Source organism: Bradysia coprophila, unplaced genomic scaffold, assembly GCF_014529535.1.
Source record: "Bradysia coprophila strain Holo2 unplaced genomic scaffold, BU_Bcop_v1 contig_352, whole genome shotgun sequence".
Classification (NCBI taxonomy): domain Eukaryota; kingdom Metazoa; phylum Arthropoda; class Insecta; order Diptera; family Sciaridae; genus Bradysia; species Bradysia coprophila.
In genome coordinates this window covers 1-18,694 of record NW_023503610.1, presented here as the reverse complement: position 1 = coordinate 18,694, position 18,694 = coordinate 1, and the positions used below count along the sequence as shown (strand labels likewise).

General features: G+C 39.2%; 4 protein-coding genes across 4 annotated transcripts; 2 read left to right on the top strand and 2 right to left on the bottom strand.

Moving 5' to 3' along the window:
• Window positions 1–1,263: 1,263 nt before the first annotated feature.
• LOC119081195 (LON peptidase N-terminal domain and RING finger protein 1-like) lies at window positions 1,264–2,364 on the bottom strand. Its single transcript, XM_037189911.1, has 4 exons — window positions 2,191–2,364; window positions 1,960–2,116; window positions 1,678–1,875; window positions 1,264–1,604 (listed from the first exon to the last, which is right to left on the bottom strand). Exons 1-4 carry the CDS (start codon window positions 2,266–2,268, stop codon window positions 1,450–1,452), a joined length of 588 nt encoding a protein of 195 aa, XP_037045806.1. The 5' UTR covers window positions 2,269–2,364; the 3' UTR covers window positions 1,264–1,449.
• A 1,439-nt stretch (window positions 2,365–3,803) lies between these two features.
• Window positions 3,804–8,484, top strand: LOC119081197 (protein flightless-1). The gene is made up of 7 exons (XM_037189913.1): window positions 3,804–3,944; window positions 4,421–4,770; window positions 4,841–5,002; window positions 5,085–7,691; window positions 7,762–7,912; window positions 7,988–8,266; window positions 8,335–8,484. The coding sequence occupies exons 1-7, from the start codon at window positions 3,885–3,887 to the stop codon at window positions 8,464–8,466; spliced, it is 3,741 nt and encodes a 1,246-aa protein (XP_037045808.1). The 5' UTR covers window positions 3,804–3,884; the 3' UTR covers window positions 8,467–8,484.
• Window positions 8,485–8,528: 44 nt separating this feature from the next.
• LOC119081198 (GATOR complex protein WDR24) lies at window positions 8,529–11,765 on the bottom strand. The gene is made up of 10 exons (XM_037189914.1): window positions 11,612–11,765; window positions 11,430–11,551; window positions 10,833–11,274; window positions 10,667–10,778; window positions 10,468–10,595; window positions 10,098–10,385; window positions 9,956–10,034; window positions 9,226–9,897; window positions 8,980–9,165; window positions 8,529–8,912 (listed from the first exon to the last, which is right to left on the bottom strand). Exons 2-10 carry the CDS (start codon window positions 11,533–11,535, stop codon window positions 8,559–8,561), a joined length of 2,367 nt encoding a protein of 788 aa, XP_037045809.1. The 5' UTR covers window positions 11,536–11,551; window positions 11,612–11,765; the 3' UTR covers window positions 8,529–8,558.
• Window positions 11,766–13,194: 1,429 nt separating this feature from the next.
• LOC119081194 (exosome complex component RRP46) lies at window positions 13,195–14,155 on the top strand. Its single transcript, XM_037189910.1, has 3 exons — window positions 13,195–13,433; window positions 13,507–13,742; window positions 13,801–14,155. Exons 1-3 carry the CDS (start codon window positions 13,331–13,333, stop codon window positions 14,122–14,124), a joined length of 663 nt encoding a protein of 220 aa, XP_037045805.1. The 5' UTR covers window positions 13,195–13,330; the 3' UTR covers window positions 14,125–14,155.
• The last annotated feature ends 4,539 nt before the right edge of the window (window positions 14,156–18,694 follow it).

The window sequence follows — 18,694 nt, the reverse complement described above, 5'->3', positions numbered from 1 at the left end:
TTGATTAATTTTGACTGGCGAACCAAAACCAACCTTTCATTCATTGAATTGTGTGTCGTTCAGTTGCAACAATTCATCTTTCGTTTTGCAGGTCGGAAATTCCGGTGTATTTCGGCCGGAAATGTTGCTACCAATGGGACTGCCCGAAAATGTACGTGTCATCGCATGGGGACTGTCGTTGGAACGGCCGACCATGATCAAATTCGGCTACAATAATATTCGCGATTTGATTGGTCCGAAGGTTGATCTGAAAATGGTGCAAAATAGCCCGATATGTCGATTGGATAAATGAAATGAAATTTCGAAGTTTTTTATTGTGCAAAGTTCATTAAACGCTTGACCGTCAATGCCAGCACGAAAAACAATAATTTTTGATTGGTAAAATGAGAACGCCAAAGTCAAGATAGTCAGGTGTGATGATATCGAAGACAATCTATAACCAACAACTGAAATTCCGGTAAAAGCACTACGACTACGTGGACAACTATGTTAGACAAATATCGCTACTAACTCCAATTAAAACAAAGAACAATGAGAACATCGCTGACGTTATGTAATATTGAGCAAGGATTAATGTTTTAAGTAACTGGTTAGTCGGTAACAGTGAAGCTAGGACAAATAGCGGTCAAGGTTAGTATTCTAATAACTGGAATTCGATAGGAAGCTTTTTGGAAACTCTTAGAAACATTGTCATACAACAGAAGCAAGCGTCAGGATCCCTCTCGTAAAGGATTTTTTTTGAAGGTCTTCTTAGCAAGTGAATTAAAAAAGATTTAGGGAGGAAATCCAAGTATTGGCGGTGCAAACGGTCGCATAAAAATGGTCCCATTTACTGAACACAATTATGATGCAAAAATTGAATGGGCACGCAAGCTATAATTCATATTTGGCTTCAAATTAACGCAATCATCATTGGTGACATGACATTTTCATTACCATAAAATTCTCTGGGTCAAATCAAATCTTTCATACGTGGGCCAGGATTTCCGATAATGCTTCAAGACTTGACATTGATTGGCTCTAATCTCCCCATTTTAAAAAAGAATTTCCCAATTTAGCGGAGCTTAGGGTCATTACTCAGGGACATTTCCTCATCTTTTTCTCCTTTCTCGAGAAAATTTTTGGGAATTTTGGGAGTGAACAATTATTGAATTATTACAAATGTTGGCGATGGCTGACTCATATTTGAATGCAGAGTTTCATGTGAGGGTCAACACCGCTCACTGAGGGTAGCATGGCTTACAGATTACAGACTGAAAATTCGCTCTCTTTTTTAAATCAAAATTTTATTTACTCTGCAAATCACACGTTCAATGCGAGGCTCAATGATCACGTCAGTTATTGAGTATCCACTGTATCCATAAAACAATTAACCCACTAAGCTATTATTAATTCACGGCCATAGAAAAGAAAATAATTACTGTCGAAACATCACAAAATTTGAGGGTCTCATATGAAGACGGGCATGAGGTTTTTCACAGTGAGGAATTTATTACACAGCGGACACTTTCGGGTTATTTTGATCGCCTCTTTTATGCACGCACCACAAAAGATATGTCCACATTTCGTACTGTGCGGCTCTCGGCCAACCGATGACTCCATACCTGTTAATGGAAAGCGAAAAATCAAAATGAAAAATTTAGATAATCCGAAATGGAGGGCAGAATTAATACGTACACACGGCACACATTACGGAATTTGTCATAGAATCACTTTGTGGAACAGTTTTAGTTGCTGCAGTAACGGTTGCTTTGTCATTATTTTGATTCGGAAACAATCGGGATGTGCTGGGACCTTTATCTGGCGAGCATAAATTGATAACGGTATTCTCTTCACCCACGAATATTACGTCGTCATCAGTGGCGTTCATTACATCTGTTGATTTTTTTTTTTTTTTACATCACAAAGTGTCGTCTGAGGTTAGTGAAAACAAATTTTTGGAAAAACGAAATTTCTTACCGATTGGAGTTTCTCTTTCTATAGCGGCTTCCATTGCACGAATAGTTAAAGTTGATAAAACAGTTGCTGACGATGTTTCAATTTTCGATATTGCAGCTGTCATCTGTAAATTAGCACGTTCTATAAGCTGATCGATAGGTTCTTCCGGAAATTCAGGCTGTAAAATGGAAAAAAAGACGTCGTTAAAACACAGTCCACAGTTTCACGGAAAAACCGGAAAATTTGATTTACGTAGATATCGGCGTAGGGTGAATCCAAATCAATTGGTAGATCAAAAGACGAATCGTCTAGTGCTATTATCGAATCCATAATCCAAAATGTTGATCGACTTCACAGGACTTGACTCAGATAAATTTAGAGCGCAAATGATTATTCGTTATTGTTTAAACAATGGCCTGTTAGGAGTGTTGTAGGAGTATTGTTTGAGTAATATTGAAGTTCGTTCACTGTATGCGCTTGTAAAATGCTTACAGATAATCGCGCACTTTTTCGAAATACTTCTATGTGAACGTTTCATCAGTCAATTCTTTATGGAGATAGATAGATTCCTTATTTCCCACTCCCAAGCCATACCCCGAGGGGGAAACCACTCTTTTTTATTGACATGATTACCACTTAACATGATGACGAAACAGTGATTAACAAGCATTTAACCGGGGAATCCTCGCAAAACTACAATTAATCGTGAAATATGGTTAATAGTCATGGTTAATCACTGATTAACTGTATTATATTCACAAAAATCATGTTGCTGATTAACTGATTAACCATGTTAATCACAAAAGAGTGGTTTCCCCCTCGCTTTATTCCTGCTATCACTGGAACATCCTAGGTCTTAGCAAAAAGTCGTTAAGGCACTTTCCATCTTAATTTGGCGAATATTATGAGGATTCTTTTGAAAAAGAGCCTACCGAAATCGGACGCATTTTCTAGTGGAATTTTCTATATGTGCCTAGAAAGGACTTCGACCCTAGTAACCAAAGCAACTTTCAAAAAAATTCTTCGAAGCTTGTGTGGCTAGCGAGAGGTCATCAAAAACCGAAAACTTTCACTTTTCTTACAAAAATTTCTCCAGTTACACGAGTCGTACAGGGTCGTGTGGGATGTCATTAGAAAGGTAATCACATTCACTCAATTGTTTTAAAATTCATCCACACTGAAATTTGTCCAGGAAAATTTTTCAACCGAAGACTTACACTGTTCTTACAGAAATTTCTCGAGGTACACAAAACGTACTTGGTCGTGGGGGGTATCATTTAAAAGCTATGTGCTTTTAGGCCAAATAGGGTCTAATGTGTTTTATCCATACATCATAAGACCCAAAAGCACATAAAATTACCTTTTAAATGATACCCCACACGGCCATGTACACTATATGTGAGATTGTCAACCTGAGGCGAAACGACCACACATCGTGTCCGATAAAATGCGAGCACTCAATTTGTGCAGCATACGTTTGAAAAAATGAAGAATCTCCACTAGTGGGATAATCTGTTATTACCAGGAGGTGTGAGTGAAGGCTATTTTTTGTAAGGTTGTAAAGTTTTCGTGTGAAATTCGAATCCAGCGAACTGTAGTTAGGCTTATGAGTGAATCCGTTGTTCTTCTTTAATGCAATCGACACATCCGAGTAAATACCTTGAATGAAGTCTGTGATTGTTTTGAAGGTTATGTATGTCAAGAAGTAACGCTAAGCATCATTTCATTAAAGTTCTTTAAAAATTCAAAAGTTTAATTTTTTGAAAATAGAGAACGCATGCCCAAAACTTCGTCTAGCTGAACAACTCCGAAAACTCGTTATCATTCAGCTCTGGCTGAAACTTTCAGTACAGGCCCATTCAGCCCATTCAGCCACTACATAGTGCAATACATATATGACAGATTGACTGTCAAAAAATAAATAATTTTAAAAATAAAGAAAAATAATGGCGACTGGTGTTTTGCCTTTTGTTCGAGGAGTTGATTTTACAAAAAATGATTTTAGTGTAAGTGGCTAAATGAATAGAATTCATCTGATCAACATCAATATCCGGCATCGAAAATTATTTAGCGAAAAACTAATTTTTCTAAATGGAAATTTACCATCAACTCTTTGGTGCATTCTCAACTTTTGGTGTTGTGTTCGGACTTCTATTTTTAGATTGCAATTCAAATTGTGTTTGGTGTAAATGCACTATATGACAATGCAATTGTTTAATTGACCCAAAATCCGAATATACGAAAATCGACCCTTTACTATGATTGAATTTGTCCATTGCGTTGCTCAGACGTTTATTAGTCATCCACTACCATTACCATTACATCCCATTTAACATGTATTGATTCTGTCATGTTTGAGAAGTTTCAAGAGTTGCAAGACTTTCTACTTGGCTGATGAAACCGGCAGCTCGTCGCATTTAATTTTAATTGAAGTCATTGAAGTAGAAACTCCATTCCGTTCATTGGCCTCATTTTATTTCAGAATGGAAAATTTCCCAAGGCCCTACGACTGATGACTGGCGTCCAATGGCTGAGGCTAGACAAAACACAATTGAACGAAATACCCGAGGAAATGGGAAAACTTCACAAATTAGAGCATCTATCACTGAAGAACAATCAGCTGGAAAAATTGTTCGGCGAGCTCACCGAACTCGGATGTTTGAGATCGCTCAATTTGCGTCACAACATCATCAAAAGTTCTGGTATACCACCGGAGCTGTTTCATTTGGATGAATTGACAACGCTGGATTTGTCGCATAACAAGCTGAAGGAAGTGCCAGAGGGCTTAGATCGAGCGAAGAATGTTCTGGTTTTGAACTTGAGCTACAATCAGTAAGTTGCGCGATCTATTTTGTGGGATTTACTTCTTCTGTTTAACAAACAACAAAAATCTTCTCGACAGAATTGAAGTTATTCCTACGACACTATTCATTCACTTAACCGATTTATTATACTTGGACTTGTCGCATAACAAATTGGAAACGTTGCCGCCACAAACCAGACGCCTAGCAAATTTACAAACGTTGAATTTAAGTGATAATCCGTTAGAGTTGTTTCAACTGAGGTGAGAATTACTCGAAATGCACGAAGAACTCGTACGAATTTATATCATCATCTTATACACCTTGTCCTATTTTCGTTCACAGACAACTACCCTCGTTACAAAGTCTCGAAGTTCTCAATATGAGCAACACACAACGAACACTCCAAAATTTTCCCACATTTTCAGCAAATTTATCGAATCTGGCTGAACTCGATTTGTCTAGGAATTCGATACAGAAACTACCGCAATGTCTGTTCAACATGTCGAACTTGCAGCGATTAAATCTTAGCGATAACGAAATCAATGAACTGTCCAGTGAAATCGAATGCTGGCAAAAATTGGAAACGCTGAACTTGTCCAGAAATCAAATCAGTGTATTGCCACCAGCCATCTGTAAATTAACGCAACTGCGACGTTTGTATATCAACGACAATCAATTGGACTTCGATGGAATACCGTCCGGCATCGGTAAACTGTGCAATTTGGAAATATTTTCCGCATCGAATAATCATTTGGAAATGGTGCCGGAAGGTTTGTGCCGTTGCGGTGCATTGAAAAAACTGAATTTGAGCACAAATCGATTAATTACATTACCGGATGCGATACATTTGCTGTCCGATTTGGATCAATTGGATCTGCGAAATAATCCCGATTTGATAATGCCAGCAAAGCCGACCGACATGCAAAAAGGATCGGGCATTGAGTTTTACAACATTGATTTTTCGCTTCAACATCAATTACGGTTGGCTGGATCCAATGTTCCCGCAGCAATAGCTCCAGCAGCTAATTCTAGTAAAGATCCCATAGCACGAAAGCAACGTCTAAGGCGCGGTCTACGAACCGATTCCGAAAAAGATTCGGCGAAAATTTTGAAAGGCATGAAGGACATTGCTAAAGAAAAAGAACTCCAGGCTTGGGAAGAAGAAAAAGCTGAAAGTGTTAAACCGAAGCGTTGGGATGAGTCATTAGAAAAGCCACCAGTTGATTACTCGGAAATATTCGAAGAGGACGATGGTCAGATACCTGGTCTAACAATATGGGAAATTGAGAATTTCTTGCCGAACAAAATTGACGAGGTTGTCCACGGTAAATTCTACGAGGGTGACTGTTACATCGTTTTGAAAACAACGGCTGACGATGTTGGTCAGTTGAACTGGCAAATTTATTTCTGGATCGGCGTCAACGCAACATTGGACAAACGTGCATGCGCAGCTATTCATGCCGTCAATTTGCGAAACTATTTGGGCGCCCGGTGTCGAACGATTCGTGAAGAACAGGGCGACGAGTCGGAAGAGTTTTTCGCTTTATTTGAAACACCAGTCACATATATTGAAGGTGGACGAACGGCGACCGGCTTCTTTACCGTCGAAGATCTCGTATATGCCACTAGGATGTATCGAGTACACGGAAATGGAGCTAGCATACATTTTGAACCGGTTCCGGTCGAGTTTGAATCACTGGATCCTCGGTACGTTTTCGTTCTGGATTGTGGTGAAGTGATTCACATGTGGTACGGAAAGAAGTCGAAAAACACTTTGAAGTCCAAGGCCCGTTTGATGGTCGAGAAAATCAACAAAAACGAAAGGAAAAACAAAACGGAAATTCTAATGGAAATTCAAGGATCGGAAACTACTGAATTCTGGAAAGCATTGGGCTTTGATATTGCGTCGCCGGAAAGTAAGCCACAGGAGCATGTCGAGGAATTTGTACCATCTGTACCGCGACTGTATCAAGTTCAACTTGGAATGGGTTATTTAGAATTGCCACAAGTTGAAGTTCCCCACCAAAAGTTAGTGCATACGCTCTTAAACAGCAAGAACGTGTACATACTGGACTGTTATTTGGATTTGTTCGTTTGGTTCGGTAAGAAGTCTACAAGACTGGTTCGTGCGGCTGCAGTGAAACTTTCTCAGGAACTTTTCAATATGATTGAGAGACCTGACATTGCGACCGTAACACGAGTACAAGAAGGTACCGAAACTCAGATATTCAAATCGAAATTCATCGGATGGGAGGAAATTATTGCCGTCGATTTCACCCGAACTGCTCAATCTGTAGCAAAAACTGGGGCCGATTTGACGAAGTGGGCCAAACAACAAGAAACACGAGCGGATCTTGCTGCTCTATTTATGCCACGTCAGCCGTCGATGCCACTGGCCAAAGCTGCACAATTGGAGGAAGATTGGAACTTAGACTTAGAGGCGATGGAAGCGTTTGTTTGGGAGGGTAAGAAGTATGTACGTTTGCCGGATGAAGAGCTGGGTCACTTTTACACGGACGCATGCTACGTATTTTTGTGTCGCTACTGTATTCCGCCCGAAGAAGATGATGAAGATGGCGAAAACGGTGCTGGTGATGGACAGTCGGTCGCTGAAGACGAGATTCAATGCGTTGTCTATTTCTGGCAAGGACGTCAAGCTGGCAATATGGCCTGGTTAACGTTTACATTTACGCTACAGAAGAAGTTCAAGGCAATGTTCGGCGAAGAACTGGAAGTGGTGCGAATCCATCAGCAACAAGAACATTTGAAATTCTTGGCACATTTCAAGAGGAAATTCATCATCAAAAACGGCAGACGTAACGAGAAAATTCGGACGCCTGATGGCAAAGCTCCCGTTGAATTTTATCATTTACGTTCGAATGGAGGCGCTTTGTTCACTCGTCTCATCCAGGTTAGACCAGATGCCACGTTATTGAATTCAGCATTTTGGTAAGATCGCTCACTCCCAAAGAGATGTTTGTCATTTTGAAAAATTTTCTCCTGTCCTACTAAACAACAGTTACATCCTCTACGTGCCATTTGAGACTGAAGATGCTTCCGAGTCTGGTATTGTATACGTTTGGATCGGATCGAAATCAACGCCCGAGGAATCAAAATTGATACAAGAAATCGCTGAAGAAATGTTCAATAATCCGTGGGTCAGTTTGCAGGTAGGGATCCGTTATAATCGAAAAAAATTTTGATAGAACGAACCGAATGTTGGACAAACCCTTTCCACTGTTTAGATACTAAATGAAGGAGAAGAGCCGGAAAATTTCTTTTGGATTGCACTGGGTGGTAAAAAGCCATACGATTCGGACGCTACATTTATGGAGTTCACCAGATTGTTCCGCTGTTCGAATGAAAAAGGCTACTTTACAGTAGCCGAAAAATGTTCAGACTTTTGCCAGGATGATCTAGCCGACGACGACATTATGATACTGGACAATGGCGAGCAGATATTCTTGTGGCTGGGTGCCAGGTGCAGCGAAGTAGAAATAAAGTTAGCCTATAAATCGGCACAGGTATGTCTTGTGATGGTGACTCACTTTTACGCGTCGTCGCATATCTAACATTTCAAATTCGTTGACAGGTTTATATTCAACACATGCGCATTAAACAACCAGAACGTCCAAGAAAGCTGTTCTTAACGCTGAAAAACAAAGAATCTAGAAGATTTACGAAATGCTTCCACGGTTGGGGCGTTCACAAGCAGTTTGAATAAAGTATTTCCATTTTCATATGTCGGCAGTTTACCTACTTACGAAACAACGAAAGCCCGCACTAACACAAAAGCGTTTTTGCTTTATTTCATTCTCACTCATACTCGCACAGATGTCCGCATCTCGGACACTTTGTATTTTTGGAAAACCACTCTTTCATGTGCATCAAATGACCACCATGCGAACATCCTTGACACCACGCATACAGTCCGGTAACGACTCGATTACAAACCGAGCATTTGGAACTTCGAGACGATTTGCACTTTTGACAGAACCAGCCGGACGATGCAAATGGTTTTCCACAATCGCCGCAATTGGTGTGCATGGTCGTTGACTGTTGATTCAGTTCGTAGACGGAACGTAGCCAGGAGAAATTTATTATTTCTGTTGCTTCGTTCCATAGTTGATGGTGGTGTAAGAGTTCAATGTATGAGAGGAGCCAGTATTCCTACGAGGAAGAAAAATGTACGGTTGCGATGGACTGACACGACGGCTATTGTTTCTGTATTTCTTGCCTGCACAATTTTCTCAATCGGAATATCGTTACGTCGCTCACCGAGAACCGTTAATATACACACCGATGTCTGCACGTCTCCCATTTCGGCTTGTAAATTCAAACCTTCAGCAAGTACGTCATGTGGCTCCCATTGCATCTGCTTCGGCTGGTTCATGACTCGCAAAATATTTACAGGATCTGTGGGCTGGAAAAGAGTCGAGTTGACAAAATTGACATTAAATTCCTGAATCAAATAATTCCTCACCGAGACGACTTTCTCCTGTTCCCTTGTCAATTCTTCATCTTTGGCTGTTTGTAGCTCGTGTCCCACAATGGAACTGCTGGGCAGAGACCATAATTTTGTTAAGTCATGCGGTCCTATGTACAAAAATCCGTTCCTCAAACCCTTCACACAATTCACCGTCAGCTCCGCTTCACCGTACATAAAATTATTCAACGAATCCGTGTCGCCAGCCGTTAAAACATTTTGCATTAAATTCGAAATGGGATTGCTGGTCGTGTGCTTGAATTCGCCGCTCTTCGGATGTCGAAAGTCTTGATGCTTTATTTCTTCACAGCACATCTTGGCAATAGCTTCTTCACTGGTCAATTCTTTCTGTTCTTCACCCCAGCCCGTTGTGATGGCATTCGAATTCTGTAGCAAATGCTTTCGATTTGGCAACAAACTCTGATTGATATTCGTGTTCCGAAGCTCGAAGGTGTTTTGATTGAGCTTTGGTAGACTGTACTGGTTCTTCACGAATTTCCATAACATGGCCACATTCGATTTGCCATGCTTCCTTGCAATTTCGGCATTGTGCTCACACAATTCGGACAACGTTTTGCCCCAGAGCAGATACTCTTTGGCCAATCCCTTAAAGGCGGCAAAATCCTTGTGCAAATTGGTTGTGGCTAATGGATCTTTGGACGAAGTTATCTAGCGAGAAAAAGGCAGTCCAGCAATGCGATTCAACATACTCAGAAAAGTGGCAAACCTTCGAATTGTTATAGCTGACTAGACATGATTTTGCTAAGTGAAATTGATCGCGCATAATTTGTTGCTTCGGCTTCGGACTACGAATTCGACAACACGAATTAATACGCACGAACGAATTCTATATATCTCGAAAAACTTACGTCATGAAACTGGTCCTAGTCGTTGGCACAGCCACAGGTTGTAAATTTTTAATTTTGTAGGAAAACAGCATGTCGCCACTGTGACTTATACTCGTACTTTGCGGATTGGCTCTATCATTCGGTCGAATTGCATCCCGAAACGAGTGTTTATGTACGGTCGAATCCTTACTCGACGACAACAGTATATGCGGATCGTTGCCTTTCCACGCTATGCCCGTGGTGACATTCGTGTGTTTATTGAAGGCTACGTAGGGAATGTACGGACGTCTTATATCCCAAACGTAGATGCTGGAAAATTTAGTTCAAAGTCCAGTCAGGAGGCTGTATCTTCGACGAGACTCACGAAATATGAAAAATATTTTCAACTTACGAACTATCGACGACAAGGGCACAACTGGCAATATGATACATTTTATCTGGACGCCACCTTATTCGGCCTACCACAGCAATCGTATGGATGGTATACTCTAGGATCGGTTTTTGTTCCATGTTCCAAATCTATTGGAAGAAATTTCGTGAATAATTCGTCATTACCCAACGGGATGTAAATACAGAGCCGACGTAAATACCTTGATTTGCTTATCTCGACTGCCTGTCGCCAACCATGGTTGTGTCGGATGCCAATCACATGTGTATATCGGTCCTGAATGGGCCGTAAATTGGAGCTGACATTTGTCGGGTCTGTAACCGTTTGTAAATGAGCCACCAGTTCTAAGAGAATTAGACCAAGACTACCTTTTCAAATCCCACAATTGAATAGTCCCACTCTCCGATACAGCCGCAAATGTGTTCGGATATTGCGGGCTAAACTTGACATCACGCACACTTTCCGAATTGCTGCAGTACGTATGAATGGCCTTGTCAACACGCAAGTCAAAACATTTAATTGTGCCATCCTGCGATCCGGATATCAGTAAATTCGCCTCAGTACCATGAAACGTTACTGTGTGAGCGGTCCGTTCATGTTCACTGTAAACGTACAATTGCTTTTGTCTGCCGAATTTTGATAGGTCCCATACCGAAACAACACCATTCGTAGCTGCCGTAGCTAGTAGGTTCGAATCTAGCACACTCCAAGCGACGTCATTGGATGAATAGCTTAGATTTTGGTTTTTACCACCTCGCATATTACATACTTCGGAGAAGCCATCGGCATCGATGGAATACACTTTCAGAACTGGAATTTTGATTATCAATATGAGGAACAGAGTTGAACACAGACTGTTTATTAATCTTCGTGAAACATTCATTCATTCACTTTGAGACTGATAAGGACATTCACAGCGATATCGCTGAAAATATGACTTAATTATCAGAAATGTTCATATTTACGTGATCGTCCCGCAACAGCAATCTGTGTGTATTCGCGATTAAGTGCGATCGCATTTGCATGTCCTTCCTGACATATCCGTATCGAAGTTGAATGTTCTTCAGTCATGGTTTAAGCTAGCTGCCTGAACGATAACAAAATATTAATTGCACCTCCTGACGAATTTGCATGATGTGTTCCTTACTAAGGTGTAGGTGGGGGTTACGTGGTTTTTATTCTTATGTTTGTTGAGGAAATGGTTCTGGTCATTTGACTTAAAAGTATGAAAATAAAACATTAAATTCGATGCAATTCGAAACGTGTTTACATTTTTTTTTATTTTGAACAAAATGCTTGACAGTGCTTCAGTGTTGGTTGGTCTTCTTCCAAAACCACAGACATTTTGAACCCAACTTTTGTTCCACACAGTCGGTCACTGTCGACAAACATTATTGCGCCAAATGTTGTGGAAGTTCGTAATCCGCTGAGCATTTGCATTTTGTCTGTTACTCAATATGGAATAGATCGGGGTATAGACGTTTTTAAACATTATTCTAAGCAAAAAATTGTTCTATAGTTTACTTCTAAGATGTAACCAATTTTTTGAAAACTTAATTGAAAACACAAGGAGGGAACTGTTTGAATAGTGTCTGACACATTATTCGCCTAGTCGGTTGGTCTGTAGAGGTGCCACATTTTTTTATAGTACTTCATTCTTACTGGCCTATTTTTTTGCGAAACAACTTCAAATTGATTCATTCCTATGAAATGTCACAGTAGTGAAGTTGGTTCACATGAAAATAAGCGCAGTGACAGCAGTAATTTTAATTACATTTCTTCTTAGTTTCTAAACATCATTCTCCTATAGCTATTTGCACCAATTTTATGTCGATTCTTCGGGTGGATAGTTAAACGAGACATTGCTTCGATACGGGGAAGAGAATGAGCAACAGCACACGCGAGCCATGATCTTCCTCCTTCTTTCGTCAGAGAGTGAAATTTCATCATGAATTTGCTTCAGCTGTTTGTCAACTGATCAATATTTACAAACAATCAAAATTCCTTATACGTTTTGATTGCATGGGTGGATCAGCTAAAAAACAGCTGAAGCAAATTCATGCTGAAATTTGCCTGTCTCTGCACGGCTGCACCTTTTAATCTCTCCATTCAAACTTATCTCTATCTTCTATGTCATTAACACATTCAAAGTAATTGCGGCTTTTCAACTTTCGGCACCCTGGACTTTACTTAAATAGTCGTGGAATGCCTCCAAATAAATTTCTAAAAATCTAGATTTCAGTTCTGGATTCTGAGAAATTTATTTGGAGGCATCTACTATTTAAGTAAAGTCCAGGGTGCCGAAAGTTGGCAAGCCGCAATTACTTTGAATGTGTTAAAATTGCACGATTTGTTACGGCCTTTTTGTTAGGTAATGAAAAGTAGTATCGCAGCTTTACTCGGCCCCAAGTTCCGTGATCAAATTTGACACAAAAAAAACTGATTGGTATGATCATAACCTTTCATTTTCACTGCTTTTGGTGGCATTTGGTGATCACAAGACCAATACTACTGTGTTAATTCCTTGAACAGCTCCAACTAGACCAACTAGACTATTAGTTCGTTTTATTCATATTCATACAAGCGAGCCCGACCAGTCCTTGGAGCTATTATCATCAGTCCGATTCGATGGATTCGCTAAATGTTCTTCGTAATTTATATGATTGCGCCTCGAATTAGACTCACCGTATCTAAACATATTTTGAGTATGACTGACAAAATGTGTCTATATGTGCTGAAAACGTTCAACACAAATGTGTACAAATTTGTTTCCATACGTATAAGACCACGCTTGGCTGTTATGTTGTAAACAGTGCAAAATCATATTCGATTCGAAGCCGGAAAAATCACATAAATAGTAAATAAAATGTCGAATACTAGTGACACCAACACAGAAGACATTATTCGACCAATGCACTGTGAATTGCACGCATTGACTCGATCTGATGGGTCTGCTTTGCTCACACAAGGTATAAGACCGCCTTTCCAATAACTTTGTAGTGGTCCATGTTTTATGAAGTTCTTCACATCTCTCACTTGTAGGAGAAACGGCAGTGATGGCATCCGTGTACGGTCCAATTGAGGTGAGACTACAAAATCTGCGTATTGATAAGGCTCATGTCGAAGTTTATTATCGGCCTAAAAGCGGACTTCCCAGTGTTGGTGACCGGTTAAGAGAGCAGATGATACGGAATACCTGTGAAACGGCGCTACTATCTGTCCTATATCCGCGAACGGCAATAACTATACAGTTACAAGAAATGGAGGACAATGAAGGGGTGAGATTTACCCAATTTCAATTCGAATTCAAAATTTTAACCATTCATCTATCGTCAGCTGATCGCATGTTCTGTAAACGCTGCCTGCTTGGCATTGATTAGCAGCGGTTTGTCCATGAAATTCCTAATCGGAGCCGTTCATTGCATTGTTGATGCAAATAGTGACATAATACTCGATCCAAATCATCGACAATCGGCCGAAGCAGTGGCTCATTTTACATTCGTTTTCGATAGCGTGCAGAAGAGCACGGTAGCACTTCATACATCGGGTAAATACACAATTGGGCAGTACAATGACGCTCTGGTTCGCTGTAAAGAAGCTTGTCATTTGGTGTTCCAATTTTATAAGGAAGCGGTAAAAAAATTTGCAAAAGTTCTGTGACGAAAGTTCATGTCAATAAATTGTTGATTCTACGTGAAATAAGCAACGTCGGTTTTTCTGGTCGCTCATAGAGAGATAAATATTATAGAAATTTAAAATGAAATGACTGGCACGACAAAAATCTGTACAAAAGAAACGTAGTGAATATACTGTGATTTCTTCAGCCTTCGAATATTTTCTATATTCATGCTAGCTAGAAGCAGTGCTGTGTTCTGGATCAAACGTCGGAAATTTATTTGAATAACAGATGTAGCAGACTTGAATACTAAGTTGCCGAAATATAGCGAAACTTTCCAAAAATTTAATGTGAAAACCTTTCGGTATATCTCAGTAAAGTTTCGATAAATTTAGGTAAAATTCGGCAATTTCTGTAAATAAATAAAGTTCCTAATAATGGACTCTGATCTCTGTTGTCGTTTGCATAGGGTTAATATTCTGGTGTTGAAATCTGAAAACAAATGGTTTATTTCCATTGGTGTTGAATAGTGCTCACGCCCTAAATTTCATAAATTTTTAGACCCGTACGAAGTACTGGGGTCTTATAGGTTTACGCATACGTTTGTAACACGTCGAATTGGACTCCCTGAGTAAGGGGAAACCTATTGTGGTTGTCTAGAGATGCCAAATCCGCGAAAAAAAAATGTCCGTCTGTCCGTCTGTCCTTCTGTCCGTCTGTCCGTCTATCTGTCTGCACGATAACTTGAGTAAAACGCATCCGATTTTGAAAATTCTTTTTTTTCCCGTTTGGTAATGTCACAAGACAGGCTAAGTTCGAAGATGAGTGATTTTGGATCGACCCCTCCCGAGCTGTGGCCCAATAAGTGCTTTACGGTTTTTCGAAGATATCTCCGGACATTTAAACGTTAAACTTGTAAGTGATACGTCAAATAAAAGGTATTTACAATACCGATCGACAAAAAAAAGTTTATGGAAATCGGATGACCGACTCGTGAGTTAGACCCCTTGGTGTGGAACAGGCACAGGGCGGCAAGCAGTTTTTGCTTGTAGGTCGGCCACATTTGAACATATTTCGTCTGTTTTAGCTTTATTAGATAGGTATTGACCGTACCTATATGTATATGATAACAAGGCAAAGAGTGGATAATGCAAGTGACTTTAAAGGGCGAATAGCTTTTCAGTAGAGAATGAAGTAAAAGAAATGAAGAGTTTCACAGTAAAGGCTTTTGATACGAATAGGTGTTTCGTACGGGTCGGCGTTAGCTATGTTTTCCTTTGTATTTTAGCGTACGTGTGAGGAGGTCTAAAAATCACCTTCCCTTTAGAGTGCGCACTATTTAAATATAATCTATTCGATAACGACCAACGTTTACAAGAAGCCCTTGCTTAAATCGAACCTAAAACCTTTCCAAATGTGCTGTAATAAGCAGAGACAAATTAAACGTATCGCATTTTAAGTTTTTACGTTCTCATTCGTTTCGTTTTATTCTTTCGTTCCACTCGTTCCATATGCATTTTTATATGTGTTAAATATATGAACCAAATCAATATTTACAAATATTTTGAACGTAAAAAGTTATAAAGCGATGCATTCAACGATTACTATATCAGGGAGGTAATGAGATAGTAATGAGTAAAACTATCCGAGGGCGTCAGCCAGAGGTACTTTTACTCCTCGTGATAAGAGATATTGAGGTACTTCCTTGATATAGTTCGCTATTTTAATTTACGAGGTTTACGAGATCATATAAGCTCAAAACGTCAAAGGCTTGCGTATAAGGACCAATTCGGAAAGACATTCTTAAGGTATAATTACCTTTATTCGAGAAAACCAATGGCAAACCATTCCACCAATAATAAGATGCTCATTCGTTCTGTAGCAAATATCACAGAAAATGTGTTGTACAATGGGATGTGCTAGCCTTCATTTTAAGCCAATAAAATGAACAGCTACAACTTTTCGACCCGACGATACTTTTATTAGAATCGTCTGTCAATTCTCTACGAACTACCAGTTCGAAACCGGCCGGATCGTTTCATTTCGGGGAAAATGTTTCTGAAAAAGGCATGATTTTGAAATTTTCAAATTTTCTATGAGTCGCTCCGAGCCGGAGTGGTCGTTTAAAAAAAACTTCTTCTACGAAATGATCACCTTGAAATTCCCTATCGATAGCACCACAAACGCCCAAAAACAAAAATGGTGTGTCCGATTCAAAAATTTTTTCACCAGCTGGAAAACCATTTTCATCAGACTCAAACCCTCGTTCAAAAACCTTTTGCGGTATATCAACAATCAAAAATGTTCAAATTTTTCGAATGAACGTACAAAGTTGGAAAAATCTCATCACTCATTGACCCTGGAGCATTTTTACTTCGTTGAACAGTACAAACCAATAAGATTTGTTTATGCTAGGAGCAGCGGTGTGTCCAGAATCTTCTACTTCTACAACCGGAAAATTTATTGTGAAAAGCTATGACTTTCTTGATAATCTTGCAACTTTTATATTTGGTAGCTTGGAATCTGATAAAATTTTCTTCCAACTACTTCTTTTAAAATCGGTACTCGGGTAGAAGAGATAAAGTTCCATGTGTGGGATAGAAACAGGTTTTTACCGGTTTTAGTAATGTAAATTAATTACCTTAACATAGTGTTGTGTGCTATTTTTTTAGTGTTTTCATCTCCTGGAACATTGTTGAATTGTAGCATTATCGAATTGAAGTTTGAATTTTCAATAATTGTTTGCCAATTTGCGACCTTTGAACTGAGTTAACGGACAATCGATTTGTTTCTTGACCTAATCCAATAATTTTAATTGAAGTTTTTTTTATAGAAGTTCTCTTGACTGAAAGTCTAGGGTCTAGCGCCAGAAAATAGGAGCTCAACGTTTATTTGAGTAAATATCGTCCGATTTGAATAAACGACATATGCGACATACCGACATATGCGTCTTTTCGCGAACATGAACCCTATTGATAGTGGCTCCTCTAGGTCATATCCCTGAGAAATTAGTGAAAAATCAGTTTATTCATTTTTTAATAATTGGATACGTGGTTTGATTTTTCCATAATTTATTTTTTCCGAGCTTTCGATTACAGTCAGTAATCTTCTAATGTATTATCTCAATTACTATGATTGTTTGTATGTGTGCGTGTTGCTATGTTCTTTGTTCTATTGGTTTTGGTGTATGTGTGAGGTCTGATATTTTTGGTAATATTGGTTTCCATGCATTGCTTAGGACCAGACCTTTATCGATGTTCATCAATTGACCTTGGTTTTGTTGAATAGCCAAACCTTCTTTGATTTTTCGTAGATGGAAATTATTTTCTCTGACTATTAATTTTGAATTTTGCCAATTAATTTTATGTCCTTTATTTCTGATTGTGTGCCTCGCTGCTGCTGATTTGTTATATTCACGACGACGGACGTTTCCTTTGTGATCTTCCAATCTTTGGACGACTCTTTTCGATTCTGGCCATACGGTGAATTCGGGGGATTCCCGATGGGCCTTTTGGATTTTTGTATGAGAATTTTTAATTTGTGGGTCTATTTAAATTGAGTTGCATGGAGCCTCCGATGGGCTTTTTCGAGCCAGTCCGGTACTGCGATTCTCCGATGTATGTTTCATTGCAAGAATTACATGGTATATTGCATACCCCAGCTGGTTCATTTTTCTCTTTACCGACTTTGTTTGATATGTTTCCAATGTATGGCAGAGGGACCCAATGTTCCTCTAGTTCCTCTTCATTTGATGTGTTCATCGTTAAATTTTGTGTGTTTCTTGGATTTATGGTTTGCAATGTGTTTGGTAAATTGTTGTCTAGGTTATTGTTTTGTGCAGTTGTGTCAATAGTTGTGAATTTTGCTCTCATTCTTGCTATTCTTGTCGTTATGAATTGCATTGAATAGTTATTTTGCATTAAAACGTTCGTGATGTGGTTGAGCTCATCTTCAAGGTGTATTGGGCTGCAAATTTTGAAGGCACGGAAAACTAGTGCATCTACAACTGACATTTTTTGAGATTTGGGATGGAACGAATTGTAATTTAGGTATCTGTCTGTGTGGGTTCACTTTCTGTATACTCTGGTTTCAATGTGTCTGTCTGTTGTTCTTTTGATTAGAATGTCGTTTTCATCTCCTTCGATGATAGCAAAAACATCGTCTACATAGCGTTTCTAGAAAAAAATTTAATGACATTTTGGGATGAGTGCTTTTTCTAATTTTTGCAGGTAAATGTCAGCTACTGTTCCAGAAATTGGTGAACCCATTGGACATCCATCGTTTTGAATGTATAGAACATTTCCATATTGAAAATATGTGTTATTCAAACATTCAGTGAGTAGTTCTACTACGTCTGATATTTGCATTTTTGGGAATTATCCTTTTTTCCAATTGTTATTTTCCAGCAGTCGTTCTTGTATTGCTAAAATTGAATCTTGTATCGGTAAATTGGTGTATAAACTTGTGACGTCGAATGAAACGAATGAAAAAATAAGTTTGGTATAAAAATTTGCAGAAATTTTTTCACTACGATAAGTTTACTAAATATCGTTTGATCTGGATAAGTAACATGTCGTTCGATGAGCCTTAGCTCAACATGAACCCTATTGTTAG